The sequence below is a fragment of the Lolium perenne genome, chromosome 2 (assembly GCF_019359855.2).
Source record: "Lolium perenne isolate Kyuss_39 chromosome 2, Kyuss_2.0, whole genome shotgun sequence".
Lineage (NCBI taxonomy): Eukaryota > Viridiplantae > Streptophyta > Magnoliopsida > Poales > Poaceae > Lolium > Lolium perenne.
The window spans coordinates 157,927,927-157,943,944 of record NC_067245.2 but is presented as its reverse complement, the minus strand read 5'-3'; the positions used below and the strand labels follow the sequence as shown (position 1 = coordinate 157,943,944).

The following is a 16,018-nucleotide window of genomic DNA, read 5'->3' as shown; positions in this document are numbered from 1 at the left end:
GAACCACGAGGCTGCTGGGCTGACGCTAGCCCTGGAACGGAGGAGTAGGGAGTATCGGTTGTGCCGGAGACCGCAACGAAGCCGGCGGCATAGGAGGTCCACGAGTAGACAGCACAGGAGGGCCACGAGCAGCAAGGACAGAGGGAAGCCCAAGAAGGCCAGCTCCACGAAGACGAGTCTCCTCAGCACGAAGCTCAGCAAGTACCTCAGAGAGCGGAACACGACCACGTGCAAGCAGCTGGGCACGACGCGGCTCAAACTCCTTGCGGAGCCACGACAAGAACTCAAAAATGCGCTAGAACTCCAGATCCGCGCGCACAGTCAGACAGCAGGGACAGGTGGCACACACAGCTGTACAGAGAGAATCAAGCTGACGCCAAATAGCAGCACTCTGAGTGTAGAACTCATCAATAGTAGAATCACCCTGCTGAAGGGCATGCTCCTGGCGGACCACAGACAGGTAAAGAGCATCCCCAGACGGCTGATAGCGCTGACGAAGAAAAGCCCACTGAGCAGCAGCGGTGGGAAGACCCATAAACTCAGCAGCATACTGAGGCAGAACACTGGAGGTGAGAACAGCAGCAGCACGAGCATCCTCATCTATCCACTGAGTGTACTCAGTCAGATCCAGCTGGTAAATCGCAATGGCTGTAGAGTGGTCCTGGACCTTCCGGTCATAATCAGCCAGAGCAGTGTCATCAATACTCTTGGCTGCATCCTTATCCGCCTGAGTAGCATCAGGGGCAAGGGCAACAGGTGGTGGTGCAACAGGCACCATAGGAGCAACGGGGCGCGGCGGACAGGAGACCTCGCCAGAAAGCACACCCCAAAGACGAAGACCGCGCATGTGGACGCGCATGAAGGCAGCGAAATCAGGGTAATTCACGCCATCAAAGATCACCGGGCAGCGAGGGATCGCAACATAGCCCGATGAGGAAGACATAGCTCTTTTTTTTCTCAGATTTTTTTTCCAGACTCAACTCAGATCAGATCGAATAGCTGCAGGACGAAGAGGCCTCGACAAGACGAGGCAGCGGCCAGGAGAGCGGGACAAGGCGGCCGGGAGAGCAGCTGGCGGCGGAGGCGCGGAACGGCGGGCGGCGGTGGCCAACGGCCTGCGGCGGTCGGCGAAGCGGCAGAGAGCCGGCGGCGGCCGGGGGCACGGGGGCGACCGGAGAGAGAGGTGGTCGGCAGGGAGGCGCACGGGGGCGGGGCGCACGAGGGCAAGCCGGCCAGGGGCGGCCGGAGGAGGAGAAGAGGCGGCGGCCGGGGAAGAAGAGGCGGCGGTCGGGGAGCAGACGGAGGAGGAGAAGAGGCGGCGGCCGGGGAGCAGCCGGAGGTGCGGCGGCCGGAGGAGAGAGAGAGTCGGCCGGAACAAGCTTCAATGACGGCCGTACGGACTAGAGGACCAAATTTGGCTCTTATACCATGTTAGGGCAATATGCTTGTTGTATTACCAGGGGGCCAAAGGCCACAATATATAGTACATGTACAGGTGCACATATGCAGAAAACCCCCTAACATATGGGAAAACTACAATAGACAGATATATACGTCTAACAGTTCATTGTGTCGCTCGATGTAGAGGGATGTGGGGAGTATAGAAGTTACTATGCTGAATTTGGTGTCCTAAAATACACCATCCAGAAAAAAGTACAAACTGTTTTAGTGTCATATATTTTAGTTTCTATAGTTTTTGTGGAACTAGTTTTACATACTCTATTGTTGGATGTGAATAGTTTTTAGTCTATTGAGAACTAATTTCGTTCTACTTAGAATGACATCATCGAATCTCAGTTGGAGCCTATGTTGCAAGTTGCAACTCATCGTTAGCATTTGTCACAAAGCAAATCACACTTGCAGTCTCACTTGTAACTGACAACTCAACTTGTCTACTGAGCACGAAATTCCTTCTCTATCTACCGGGAACTAGCGATTCCACTATTATATCATGTGTTAGATAAAGATGTCGTTAAGGTGACATATAATTCCAAAAGAATGGGAAAAATGGGGCAGGCAACTCGCGAGTCGGCGAGTGCACCCGCCAACCGCGCCACGCAGTTTCGTTGGGTGCCACCAGCACCCGCGGGCGCCGTCCAGATTGCGTTGCCAGTCGGTTTCCAGTGAGTCGGTCAGCCCTCAGCCGCGCGCGCAGACATTTCCCTTCCCGCTGAAGCAACGAGCTCAACAACTCCCTCACCGGAACAAACGCGCTCTTATCAGCAGACAAGACGCCACCAAAACACAACACCACGCCATCCGGCACCCACGTACGCGCGCATTCCAAAGGGCAAGCTTCTGTCGCTGTTTCGCACGATCGTACGTGCTGAATTCTGATCGGAGGAAGTGGGATTTGATCGTACGTGCTGAATTCTGATCGGAGGAGGAGGTGACTGCTGCCTGACAATGGTGCACCACCACCGGGCGAGCCTGCTGCTGCACCACAACCAGCAGCAGCAGGGCAAGGGCGGCGACGCGCTCCTGCTCATGCTCGCCAGCTTCGCCTTCGCCTCCTGCCTGCTGCTGCTCCTCCCCACCAGCCCGGCCTTCTCCGCCGCCATGGACGACCTCCTGCAGCAGCTGGGGAGTACGCGCTGCGGCCAGGAGCTGACGCCACCGGCGCCATGCTCCGCGGTGGCCAACGGCACCATCTGCTGCGACCGCACCGCCAAGCGAACCGACGTCTGCGTCATGCGCGGGGACGTCCGCACCCAGCCTCGCTCCAACTCGCTCCTCCTGCTCCTGCCCGCCACCAACTCCTCCTCCTCCTCCCGGCCCGCCGGTGACGAGCTCATCCGGCCCTACACACGCAAGTGGGAGTCCAGCGTCATGAGCACCATCGACGAGCTCCGCCTCCGCGCTGTGCCTGTCCCCGAGGCCGAGCCGGCCGCGCGGCGCTGCGACGTCCGGCACGACGTCCCGGCCGTCGTCTTCTCCACGGGAGGGTACACCGGCAACGTCTACCACGAGTTCAACGACGGCATCATCCCGCTCTACATCACCGCGCGCCGATACGACAGGAAGGTGGTCTTCGTCATGCTCGAGTACCACGACTGGTGGATCACCAAGTACGGCCACGTCGTGGAGCAGCTCTCCGCCCACGCGCCCGTCGACCTCGCCAACGACAACCGGACGCACTGCTTCCCGGAGGCCGTCGTCGGCCTGCGCATCCACGACGAGCTCTCCATCGACGCCTCAAGGATGCCGGGATCCCAGGGCATCCGGGACTTCCGGCAGATGCTCGACGACGCCTACCGCGGCCGCGTCAAGGTGCTCGTCGAGGAGGAAGAGGAGAAGGCCAAGGCCGCCGTGGCCGAAGCGACTAACAAACGGCACCCTCAAGAAACGACGGACGACAGGCCGCGGCTGACGATCGTGTCCCGGAACGGGTCCCGCGCGATCGAGAACGAGGCCGAGCTGGCGCGCGCGGCGGCGGAGGCCGGGTTCCGAGTGGACCTGCTGCAGCCGCGCCCGGACACGGAGCTCGCCCAGATGTACCGCGTCCTCAACGGGTCCGACGTCATGGTGGGCGTGCACGGCGCCGCCATGACGCACTTCCTCTTCATGCGCCCAGGCTCCGTCTTCATCCAGGTCGTGCCGCTCGGGACCGACTGGGCCGCCGAGAACTACTACGGCCAGCCGGCGCGGCGCCTCGGCCTGCGCTACATCCCCTACAAGATCCTCCCGTCCGAGAGCTCGCTCTACCGCCGCTACTCCAGCGACCACCCGGTGCTCACCGACCCGGTCACCGTCAACGCCAACGGCTGGCAGGTCACCAAGAAGGTGTATCTGGACGGCCAGAATGTGCGGCTGGACATGCCGCGGTTCCGGCGCCGGCTGCGCGAGGCGTACGGCCACTGGGCGGCGCAGAGGCGCCGCCAACAGAGCTAACCATTGTACTAGTTCGTAACATGGGTGGTGTGGATACTGTATAGACAAATTATTTTGCTGTTTACAACGTGTGAGTGAGATCTTTTTGTTTTCACATGTGTGAAGCAGAATAGAGTTTTTTACTTTTTTAGCGTGGAAAAACAGAATATAGAAAGCGTAAGCGTTGTGGTTGGAGACACGTAGCCTAAAGAAGAGTTAGGAGGAACATAAACAAAACCGAGCCGGTTGTTCAATTCTTGTTGAATATAAAGTGACTACTAGTGTTAACAATTCCCGTGTTGAACATAAACAAAGCATGGCTATCTAAATAAAGTGACTGGTGTTAGCAATTCCCACGGGTCACGGCGTCAATCTCCTTTTCTAAGAAAAATAGTCGTGTCCATTTTATTTAGCACAAAAGTTGCCATGGCCTCCAAGCATGCTACCCGTGCTAAATTTGTTGGCAAAGAATCTAAAGTGCAAACTGCTTTGTTGAGGTTAGCCTCACTGCTAGAGACATCTGAACAATCTGACGATGCTTTGAGTTGGAGATTGGAAGGTGTGCTGTCGATGTAGGAAATCCAACATAGACAACATCGGAAATAGAAGAAACAACGGTCTACATGCGTGGTCTCTTCTCGTGTTGATGGGAAGGTTCTTGTAGATTTGGATAGCCGTTACCAAACTTGTGAACGTGCCTGTTGTTCAAACTTTTAGTTCCAGATGTAGCACCTCCACTGACGGATGCTGCCGACGTTTTATCAGAAACCTCAGATGCCAACTTTGCTTGCCAGCAAGTCTTTCTTCTCACCAAGCAACTTGAACAACAAAATATGGGACGAGCACCGAACCAAACGTCAACGAATTTCATCAAAAACAAATGAACCTCTCTTTACAAAAACTGCATGATCGATTTCTTTGCCGGAGGGTGGAAGTTCCGTCCCACTAGAGCAGAACTTCTGCTCCAAAAACTCCTTTTACAAAAACTGCAATATCTTAAAATTGGAAACTCCTTACGAAGTGAAACTAATTTTGTTGGAAACATAATAAAAATCTTAAGAACAAATAGAGGAGACTTCTCCACGAATTTAGAGGTGGAAAATCTAAAAACAAACAAACGGTAAAAACTTCACTATAAAAAAATGCAACAAATTTTTCGTACAAAATCCGTTTTTGATGGACTAGATCTTGCCATGCGAATAACCACAAGCTCTAAATATCACATAGATAAGAACCAAGAAACAAGCAAGAACGATGATGAGAACATGCAAGGGTTTAAGCTTTTTTTTGAACGACACGATGAAGTTACTCACTCGAAAGTTCTCTTCGTAATACGTCCATCTATCCTATAAATTGGTCACACAACTACATCACGAGATCGGTAAGAAGGAAACCTTATCGAGAATAAATATAAACCTTGGGTACTCCACTTAAGCTAGATGATGATGAAGATATTGACAATTTCAAGTTAAAACACCCTTTTTGATTGTGCTTGCTTAGTGAAGTTTTGCGAATTAATCCTCCATACCTCACTATGGGAGAGCTTCTTCGTCACATCTTCACATATACATGATCACCACATGGATGGAAAACTTCAAGCACATGATCTCTATGATATGGTTCATCTTGAACCTGCACTATATTTCTTATTTCTTTATTATGTTGATGTCTTGAAGATACACATGAGGGCTCACCCCATCTTCTTCTTCAAGACTTAACTGTCGTTGGCTCAACTCTCTCATGACCAATCTTTGGATCACTCCTTGATCAATGCCTTGGTAAACACTTTATCTTCTTCAACTTTCTTCTTCTTTCAAACTTGAAGCAAATATATGGTTCAAGCATTGTCTATGGACAAAACCTACAAGAAAAATTCAATGCAAGCATTAATACATTGGGATTGTCACTGATTACCAAAACCATACGGAGGCTCCACGCACTTTCACCAATGAAAGATGACTTTGTTGCAAATCTCATAAATTAATGTAAAACAACCAGAAAATCTTACATATCGTGCATGTATCACAGTATATAATATCAAATATATCAAAGTTCATGAATACATTTTACATGTATCAGCCCGCGTCATTTGGGGACAGTCTTGGGCTAGATGTGTGACACATGGCACCAACTTCACCAATTATGCGTGTTAACACATTTTATGATGATTCGGGCCCAACTATTGGGTCTACCTGGCAAGTGAAAACCTAACTGTCAGTTTTATTTAGCAACTAACCCTGAAAAAAGAAAGGACCGGGGTCCACAGTTCACTAGAGGTGTCTCTCCATAAAGATAAATAACATACTGGTGAACAAATTACAGCTGGGCAATTGACAGAATAAAGACCATACATGGCAAGATGATTACTATGAGATTCGTTTGTACATTACAACATAATACATAGAACGTAATCCAACTGCGTCTATGACTAATAATCCACCTTCCGGTTATCGTCCGAACCCCATCCAGTATTAAGTTGAAAGCAACAAATTATCGCATTAAGCAATGTGTGTAAAGTAAACAATAGAATTACCCTTGGATAAAATATTGTTGTTTTCTCCCTAGTAGCAACATCACATCTACAATCTTAGAAGTTATTGTCACTCTTATAGAAAACAAGAGGCATGAACCCACTATCGAGCATAAATACTCCCTCTTGGAGTCATAAGCATTTACTTGGCCAGAGTATCTACTAGTACCGGAGAGTATGCAAGATCACAAATAACATATGACAAGTATATAATCAATCTCAACATAGTATTCCATATTTATCGGATCCCAGCAAACACAACATGTTGCATTACATAAAGATGATCTTGATCATGATAGGCAGCTCACAAGATCTAAACATGAGGCACAAATTGGAGAAGACAACCATCTAGCTACTGCGATGGACCCATAGTCCAGGGAAGAACTACTTACGCATCACTTCGGAGGCGGGCATGGCGATGTAGAGACCTCCGGTGATGATCTCCCTCTCCGGCATGGTGTCGGGAAGAGCTTCAGAACCCTCCCGAGCTAGGGTCGGCGATGGCGGCCGCGATGGAACTTTTCATGGATGGAGGTTCGGGTGTTTAGGTTTTTCCCGAGATCGTGAATAAATAGGTGGAAGGGCGAGGTCGGTGGACGCCTGGGGGCCCACACCACTGATGACCCACAAGTATAGGGGGTGTATCGTAGTATCTTCGATAAGTAAGAATGTCGATCCCAACGAGGAGCAGAAGGTGTTGACAAGCAGTTTCGATGAAGGATTCACTGTAAATGCTCACAGACAAGTATTCAGGGGGTTTTGATGTAACAGTTGAATAAAGTACGAGTATGTAAAGTGCGAGAGTAATAATTGCAGCGAGTGGCCCAATCCTTTTTAGCACAAAGGACAAGCCGGTTTGTTTACTTATAATGACCAAACGTTCTCGAGGACACACGGGATTTTAATCTAATGCTTTCGCTACATACGGCTAAATAATCTTCATTGTTATGATAAGTGTTGTGTGGGTGAACCTATGCTAATGTACCGCCCTTCCTAGGACTAATACATACTTGTGATTATACCCCTTGCAAGCATCCGCAACTACAAGAAAGTAATTAAGAATAAATCTAACCACAGCCTTAAACTCTGAGATCCTGCGATCCCTCCTGCATCGATATACCAACGGGGGTTTAGGTTTCTGTCACTCCGGCAACCCCGCAATTAGCAAACGAATACAAGATGCATTCCCCTAGGCCCATAAATGGTGAAGTGTCATGTAGTCGACGTTCACATGACACCACTAGAAGAATAACACCACAACTTAAATATCACACCATTGAATATTACTCAACCATAGTTCACTACTAACATTTAGACTTCACCCATGTCCTCAAGAACTAAACGAACTACTCACGAGACATCATACGGAACATGATCAGAGGTGATATGATGATGAATAACAATCTGAACATAAACTTGGTTCAATGGTTTCACTCAATAGCATCAACAACAAGTAGAAATCGATAACGGGAGAGTTTCCCCTATCAAACAATCAAGATCAAACCCAAATTGCTACGGCGGTGACGGTGTCCAGCGGTGATGATGGCGGTGATGATGGTGGAGATGATGATGATGGTGATGGCGATGATGTCCAGCTCGATGACGGTGACGATGGCGTCGATTTCCCCCTCCCGGAGGAATTTCCCCGGCAGTTCCTGCCCGCCGGAGAGCTCTTTTCTCTCTGGTGTCCTCCGCCCCGCGAGGCGGGCTGTAACTCTTTGCGAGGTACCCTCGTGGCTTAGGTCTTCGGGACGAAGGGTTTGGCGAAAAGGAGGCGAAAGGGGCCGTGGGCCCTCCACACCACATGGCGGCGCGGCCGGGGCACAGGCCGCGCCGCCTCAGGGTGTGGGCCCACCCTGCAACTCCTCCTGGCTCCTCCTTCGGCTTCCTTCGTCATCTTGAAAAATAGGATTTTTGGTATAATTTCCTCCCACAGTTGATCTTCCGAAATATTGCGTTACGACGGTGCTTTTTCCAGCGAGAATCCACGGCTCCGGTGTTTGATCCTCCAATAATGATGAAACATGCAAAATAGATGAAATAACATAAGTATTGTGTCCCAATATGAAATATATCAATGAATAACAGCAAATTATGATATAAAATAGTGATGCAAATTGGACGTATCAACTCCCCCCAAGCTTAGACTTCGCTTGTCCCCAAGCGAAAGCGAACTCGATAGACATGACCACATGTTTATGGAGTGAAGAGTCGATAAATAAAATACGGACAAGAAGCATCATATTCATTCACACAGGATATTATAGTAAACAACCTCTTATAACTCATATTGAAACAAGTATAAGGTAACCACAAGTAAAGGTGCATGAGAAATCATGATTGGTGATGGCAAACTTCGTTCTTGAGTGGAGAACAATTAACACATAATATTAATCTAAATGAGAAGCGATCTCATGTTAAAGTTTATAAGGCACAACTTGCATACTCAATCATAATGGTCTTCTCATGATCATTGATAACTTGCAAAGCTATATTCATTCAGATAAAACTTGTACTAAACAAGGAAGAATAAAAGACATGATGAAGCAAATCACAATATAATGGTTTGATCACAACTACTCAAATGCTTGCTTGAGATGGAGGGAAATAGGTTTCTTGACTCAACATAAAGTAAAAGACAGGCCCTTCGCGAGAGGAAGCAGGATTAAATCATGTGCTAGAGCTTTTTCAGTTTTGCAATCATATAAAGAGAATAAAAGTAACATTTTGAGAGGTGTTTGTTGTTGTCAACGACTGGTAGCGGGTACTCTAACCCCCTTGCCAGACAACCTCCTAAGAGCGGCTCCCATATTATTTTCATTTTGTGTGGCACTCCTTCCAACCTTTCTTTCACAAACCATGGCTAACCGAATCCTCGGGTGCCTGCCAACAATCTCATACCATGAAGGAGTGCCTTTTTATTTTAGCTTTATTATGATGATGACACTCCCCCCAACCTTTGCTTACACAAGCCATGGCTAACCGAATCCTTCGGGTGCCGTCCATCAATCACATACCATGGAGGAGTGTCTATTTAGTTTAATTAATTTGGGACTGGGAATCCCATTGCCAGCTCTTTTTGCAAAGTTATTGGATAAGCGGATGAAGCCACTAGTCCATTGGTGGAAGTTGCCCAACAAGATTGAAAGATAAAACACCACATACTTCCTCATGAGCTATGAAACATTGACAAAAATAAGAGATACTAAGTTTTGAATTGTTTAAAGGTAGCACATGAAGTATTTACTTGGAATGGCAGAAAATACCATGCAGTAGGTAGGTATGGTGGACACAAATGACATAGGTTTGGGTTAAGGTTTGGATGCACGAGAAGTATTCCCTCTCAGTACAGGTCTTTGGCTAGCAAGGTTAATTAGCAAGCATAAGAGTCGAGGGAAACAAACAAAATACATATGATAGAGACAATCATGCATCTTCCTTGTAGGCACAAACAATTTTAACTTCAGAATAGTAAGCTATGAGCTAACAAGAAAGACGATGAAACATCTACATGTATTTCTCTTTTCTATTTAAACCTCAAAGTGTTGTTGCTATTGACCAATGCTAAGTTTGCCAAAACCAAATAGATTTATTCAATGCTCCCAAAGTGATACCAATACTAACAACAAGGTGAATCATATAGTAGAGATTGCAAACTAAAATAAGATGTGCAATATGTAAATGATAAGACTTCTCATTAATATTCCATAACGATAACTCACACCAAGGGATACATAGATAACCAACTAAAGAGAGATACTTCCAAACGCAACCCATCTTATATGATAACTTCCCTACTCATGATATGACACTACTTGACAATAAAAATAAAAGGTAGTGATAATGTGATACCGCGGCACTCCCCCAAGCTTGGAACAAACCAAGGGGATGCCAATACCGATGATGAATTACTCCTTCGGCGATGGTGGTGATGAATTCCCGTCATCAAGCTTCCAAGGAAGAGGCTCTCCATCAAGAAACGACATCTTGGTCTCGGGGATCCTGAAACTAGCAGCACGGCTTATGTATTTAAACCTGTTTTCATACTCACAGTTCTGATTCTGAAAATCATAGAGTTGTGCTTGGAGCTTGTTGGTGGTGTCGTGAAGTGAGAGGATGTCGCTCCAAAGCTTTGCAGTTTCCTTCTCATGTTCAGCAATGAGTTCAGACACAATCCTGTGGAAGATATCCACCTCACGCTCAGCCATCTTCTTGTACTTGAAAACCTCTTGTTCTAGCTTCTCCATCCTGTCTTCCAGGCTTCCTTCTCCTTTAGGACCCTGGACATCCTTGACCTGCAGTTCTCCTTCAACGAGCAGCAACTCCTTGGGGTGCATCCTCAGCTCCTCCATGTACAAGTTGCCAACATCCTTGCTGGAGCTGTCCTTCGGAGTTTCCGACGAAGACATGATGGCTCTAGATCCGAAGCAAATCTGGCGAAACAGCTCGAAACAAAACACGTCGAAAACACGATATACGGACCTCCGAGGGTCCGGGGGATTATATAGCAAAATTTTTCACGACAAACGGAAAGTACCGGATCGAACCAGAGTCGGAAAGGGCGGCAGGGCGGCCAGACCATAGGTCGGCGTGGGCCCAGTCAGCCGCGCCGCCTATGGTGGCTCCCTCGTGCGTCCTTTCCACTCCGTTTCGAACTCGTAATTTTTCATATTTTCCAAAAACAGCGAAAATATTGTTCGGAAAGTAAATTGCGTACTTTTCATTACGATCTTGTTACCTATTCAAAGTCGAGTTAAGGTGAATTTGTCAATTTGCCCTTTGATGAAAGCTTCCGGTGTTTCCACTTGAATAATATCAACATCAACATTATAAGAATCACCCGAGATATAATGCTTGAGTCTTTGTCCATTCACCACTTGCGTAGCATTGCCTTGGAGAGAGCTAATTTTGATTGCTCCTGAACGATACACCTCTTCGACAACATATGGTCCTTCCCATTTCGAGAGTAATTTCCCTGCAAAGAATCTGAGGCAGAGACCGATACAATAGGACTTTATCCCCAATATTAAATTCTCTTTTGATAATCCTCCTATCATGCCATTTTTTAACTTTCTCTTTAAAGAGTTTAGCATTTTCATAAGCTTCACTTCTCCATTCATCTAGAGAACTCAATTGCAACAACCTCTTATCAAGGCAAGTTTAGGATCTTTATTTAATTCTCTAACAGCCCAATAAGCTTTGTGCTCTAGTTCTAAAGGTAAATGACAAGCTTTCCCATAAACCATTTTATAAGGTGACATTCCCATGGGATTTTTATAAGCAGTTCTATAAGCCCATAATGCATCCTTCAATTTACTAGCCCAATTCTTTCTAGTTTTATTAACAGTCTTTCCCAAAATAGATTTAATCTCTCTATTTGATAATTCAACTTGACCACTAGTTTGAGGATGATAAGCGGAAGCAATTCTATGATTAATACCATACTTAGCAAGAGTTTTTCTAAAACCTCCATGAATAAAGTGAGAACCTCCATCAGTCATAATATATCTAGGTACTCCAAATCTAGGAAAAATAATATCTAAAAGCATTCTTAAAGAGGTCTCACCATCAGCACTTTTTGTAGGTATAGCTTCCACCCATTTAGTAACATAATCAACAGCAACAAGTATATGAGTGTTACCTTCCGAAGACGGAAAAGGTCCCATGAAGTCAAATCCCCAACAATCAAACGGTTCAATAACAAGAGTATAATTCATAGGCATTTCATTGCGTCTGGAGATATTACCAACCCTTTGGCATTCATCACAAGATAAAATAAACTTTCTCGCATCCTTGAAGAGAGTTGGCCAATAAAAACCTGATTGTAGGACCTTTTGCGCGGTTCTTTCTCCGGCGTGATGTCCTCCATAAGCACTACCATGACATTTACTCAATATCTCTTGTTGTTCATATTCGGGGACACATCTTCGCATAATACCATCCACTCCTTCTTTATATAAGTGTGGGTCATCCCAGAAATAATGCCTCAAATCATAAAAGAATTTCCTCCTTTGCTGAGCTGAAAAGGTTGGAGGCAAGTACTTGGAAACAATAAAGTTAGCATAATCAGCATACCAAGGACTGTCTCGCGAGCTCACCTTTATGACAGCCAATTGTTCATTTGGAAAACTATCATTAACAGGAACAGGATCATAAGCAATATTTTCCAATCTAGACAAATTGTCAGCAACAGGATTATCAGCACCTTTCCTATCTACAATATGTAAATCAAATTCTTGCAAAAGAAGTACCCATCTAATAAGCCTTGGCTTAGCATCTTTCTTTGTCATTAGGTATCTAATTACAGCATGATCAGTATGAATAGTAACTTTTGAATCAACAATATAAGATCTAAATTTATCACAAGCAAAGACTACAGCTAATAATTCCTTTTCAGTTGTAGCATAATTTCTTTGAGCAGCATCAAGAGTTTTACTAGCATAATGAATAACATTCAGCTTTTTATCTACTCATTTGTCCAAGAACAGCGCCTACAGCAAAATCACTAGCATCACACATAATTTCAAATGGTAAGTTCCAATCAGGAGGTTCAACTATAGGAGCAGTTGTTAAGGCTTTCTTAAGAGTATCAAAAGCTTCCTTACAATCATCATCAAAAACAAATGGTACATCTTTTTGAAGAAGATTAGTAAGAGGCTTTGAAATCTTGGAGAAATCTTTAATAAATCTCCTATAAAACACAGCATGACCAAGAACACTACGAATACCTTTAACGTCCCTCGGATAGGGCATCTTCTCAATTGCTTCAACTTTAGCTCTATCAACTTCAATACCTCTCTCAGAAATTTTATGTCCCAATACAATTCCTTCATTAACCATAAAGTGGCATTTCTCCCAATTAAGAACAAGGTTAGTTTCTTCACATCTCTGCAAAACTTTATCAAGGTTTCGCAAGCAACTATCAAAAGAATTCCCATAGACGGAAAAATCATCCATGAATACCTCTACAATACTTTCACAAAAACCTTGAAAAATAGCAGACATGCATCTTTGAAAAGTAGCAGGAGCATTACATAAACCAAAAGGCATGCGTCTATAAGCATAAGTTCCATAAGGACAAGTAAAAGTGGTTTTCTCTTGATCTTTAGCTTTAACAGCAATTTGTGAAAACCCAGAATAACCATCAAGAAAGCAAAAATGAGTATTTTTAGACAATCTTTCTAGCATTTGATCAATAAATGGTAAAGGATAATGATCTTTCTTAGTAACTTTGTTAACTTTTCGAAAATCAATGCACATTCTATACCCTACAACTACTCTTTGAGGAATGAGCTCATCATTATCATTAGGCACAACAGTCATACCTCCTTTCTTGGGAACGCAGTGCACAGGACTAACCCATCTACTATCAGCAATAGGATATATAATACCAGCTTCAAGGAGTCGTAATACCTCATTCCTTACCACTTCCTTCATCTTTGGAATTAGACGACGCTGAGGTTCAACAACAGGCTTTGCATCATCTTCCATATTAATAGCATGTTGGCAAATAGAAGGAGAAATCCCTTTCAAATCATCAAGAGTGTAGCCAATAGCGCCTCGGTGCTTCTTCAATATTTCCAATAACCTTTCTTCCTCAATCTCTGAAAGCTTAGAACTAATAATAACAGGATATATTTTCTTATCATCAATATGAGCATATTTAAGATTATCAGGTAAAGGCTTTAAATCAAAAACAGGATCTTCCTTTGGTGGCGGTGTTGTACCCAAATCTTCCACCGGTAAATCATGCTTGAGAATAGGTTGACGAAGAAAAATTTCCTCAAGCTCATCTCTTTCTTTCCTAAAAATTTCGCTCTCGCTATCCTCCAAATGTTGCTGCAAAGGATTGTTAGGAACAAGAACAATAGATGCACATTGCTTCATTTTAAAATCATTACTAGGCAAATCAGCTTTATAAGGAGTTTTAGTAAATTTAGAGAAGTTAAACTCATAAGATTCACCAGCAAATTTAGTCAAAATTTTCTCTTTCTTGCAATCTATAATAGCTCCACAAGTATTTAGAAAAGGTCTACCAAAAATAATAGGACAATAATCACTAGCAGCAGAACCAAGTACCAAGAAGTCAGCAGGATATTTAATCTTACCGCATAAAACTTCCACATCTCGAACAATACCAATTGGAGAAATGGTTTCTCTATTAGCCAGCTGAATAACCACATCAATATCTTCAAGTTCACAAGAATCAATTTCGTGCATAATCTCCGTGTAAAGCTCATACGGAATAGCACTAACACTTGCACCAATATCACATAATCCATAATAGCAATGATCACCAATTTTAACAGATAGCATAGGAACACTAGCTTGTTTGGGTTTATTAGGATGTGAAACAATATTTGAAGCATCTTCACAGAAAATAATATGACCATCCTCCACATTTTCAGTCACAAGATCTTTAACTATTGCAACAGTGAGTTCAACTTTTATTTGTTCTTCGGGTTCTACAGGTTTCTTTTCACTTTTATGAACCGCACTATTTATAACAGAGTACTCCTTCATTTTAGCGAGGAAAGGAGTTTTTTCAATATAAGCTTCAGGAATAACATGATGAAGTTTCAACTACCACGCATTTATTAATAGATGAATCAATTTTATCTTTATACGGTTCATGATACTTATCAAAATTCTTCTTTGGCAATTCATAATGAGAGGCAAAAGCTTTATAAAGATTTACAGCAACTTGAGAATCAAGACCATATGTAGCACTCATATTACGAAATTTATCAGTATCCATAAAAGCTTCAATGCATTTATAATCATAAATTATACCTGATTCTCTATCCTTGTCGTTCTCCCAACCTTCAGTATTTTCTTGGATCCGATCAAGAAGGTCCCTTTTAAACTCTTCTTTGTTGCGTGTAAATGATCCAGAACAAGAAGTATCCAGCAAGGTCTTGTCTTGAAAAGAAAGTCTTGCATAGAAATTATCAATAATAACATTACCAGGAAGCTCATGAATGGGGCATTTGAGCATTAAAGACTTCAATCTCCCCCAAGCTTGGGCAATACTCTCTCCATCATGAGGCCAAAAATTATATATGCGATTCCGATCCTTATGAATTTCACTTGGAGGATAGAACTTAGAATAAAACCGGGCACAATATCATTCCATTCAAGAGAATCCCCATTATCCAGTAATTTATACCAATGCGCCGCCTTACCAGACAGCGATAAAGAGAATAATTTCTTCCTCACTTCATCCATAGCAATACCTGCACATTTGAATAACCCGCATAATTCATGCAAAAATAGTAAATGATCACCGGGGTGGACAGTTCCATCCCCTTCATAGCGGTTATCCATAACACGTTCAATAATTTTCATAGGTATTTTATATGGTATTACTTCCTCACCTGGCGCTTCATCCACTACCGTTGCAGTAGTAGTAGATTTCCCAAATAGAAATTGAAGAGAAGATCTCTCCATAATGACTTATAGCAGCAGGCAGAAATAAAATCAGCACAACAGTAAAGGTTTCCTTACCAATTCCACTTACCAATAGCGCTTCACTCCCCGGCAACGGCGCCAGAAAATAGTCTTGATGACCCACAAGTATAGGGGGTGTATCGTAGTATCTTCGATAAGTAAGAATGT

The 16,018-nt window shown here is 44.4% G+C and overlaps 1 protein-coding gene across 1 annotated transcript; it reads left to right on the top strand.

Moving 5' to 3' along the window:
• Positions 1-2,273: 2,273 nt before the first annotated feature.
• On the top strand, positions 2,274-4,161 carry LOC127323423 (xylan glycosyltransferase MUCI21-like). Its single transcript, XM_051351563.1, has one exon. It carries the CDS (start codon positions 2,407-2,409, stop codon positions 3,889-3,891), a length of 1,485 nt encoding a protein of 494 aa, XP_051207523.1. The 5' UTR covers positions 2,274-2,406; the 3' UTR covers positions 3,892-4,161.
• The last annotated feature ends 11,857 nt before the right edge of the window (positions 4,162-16,018 follow it).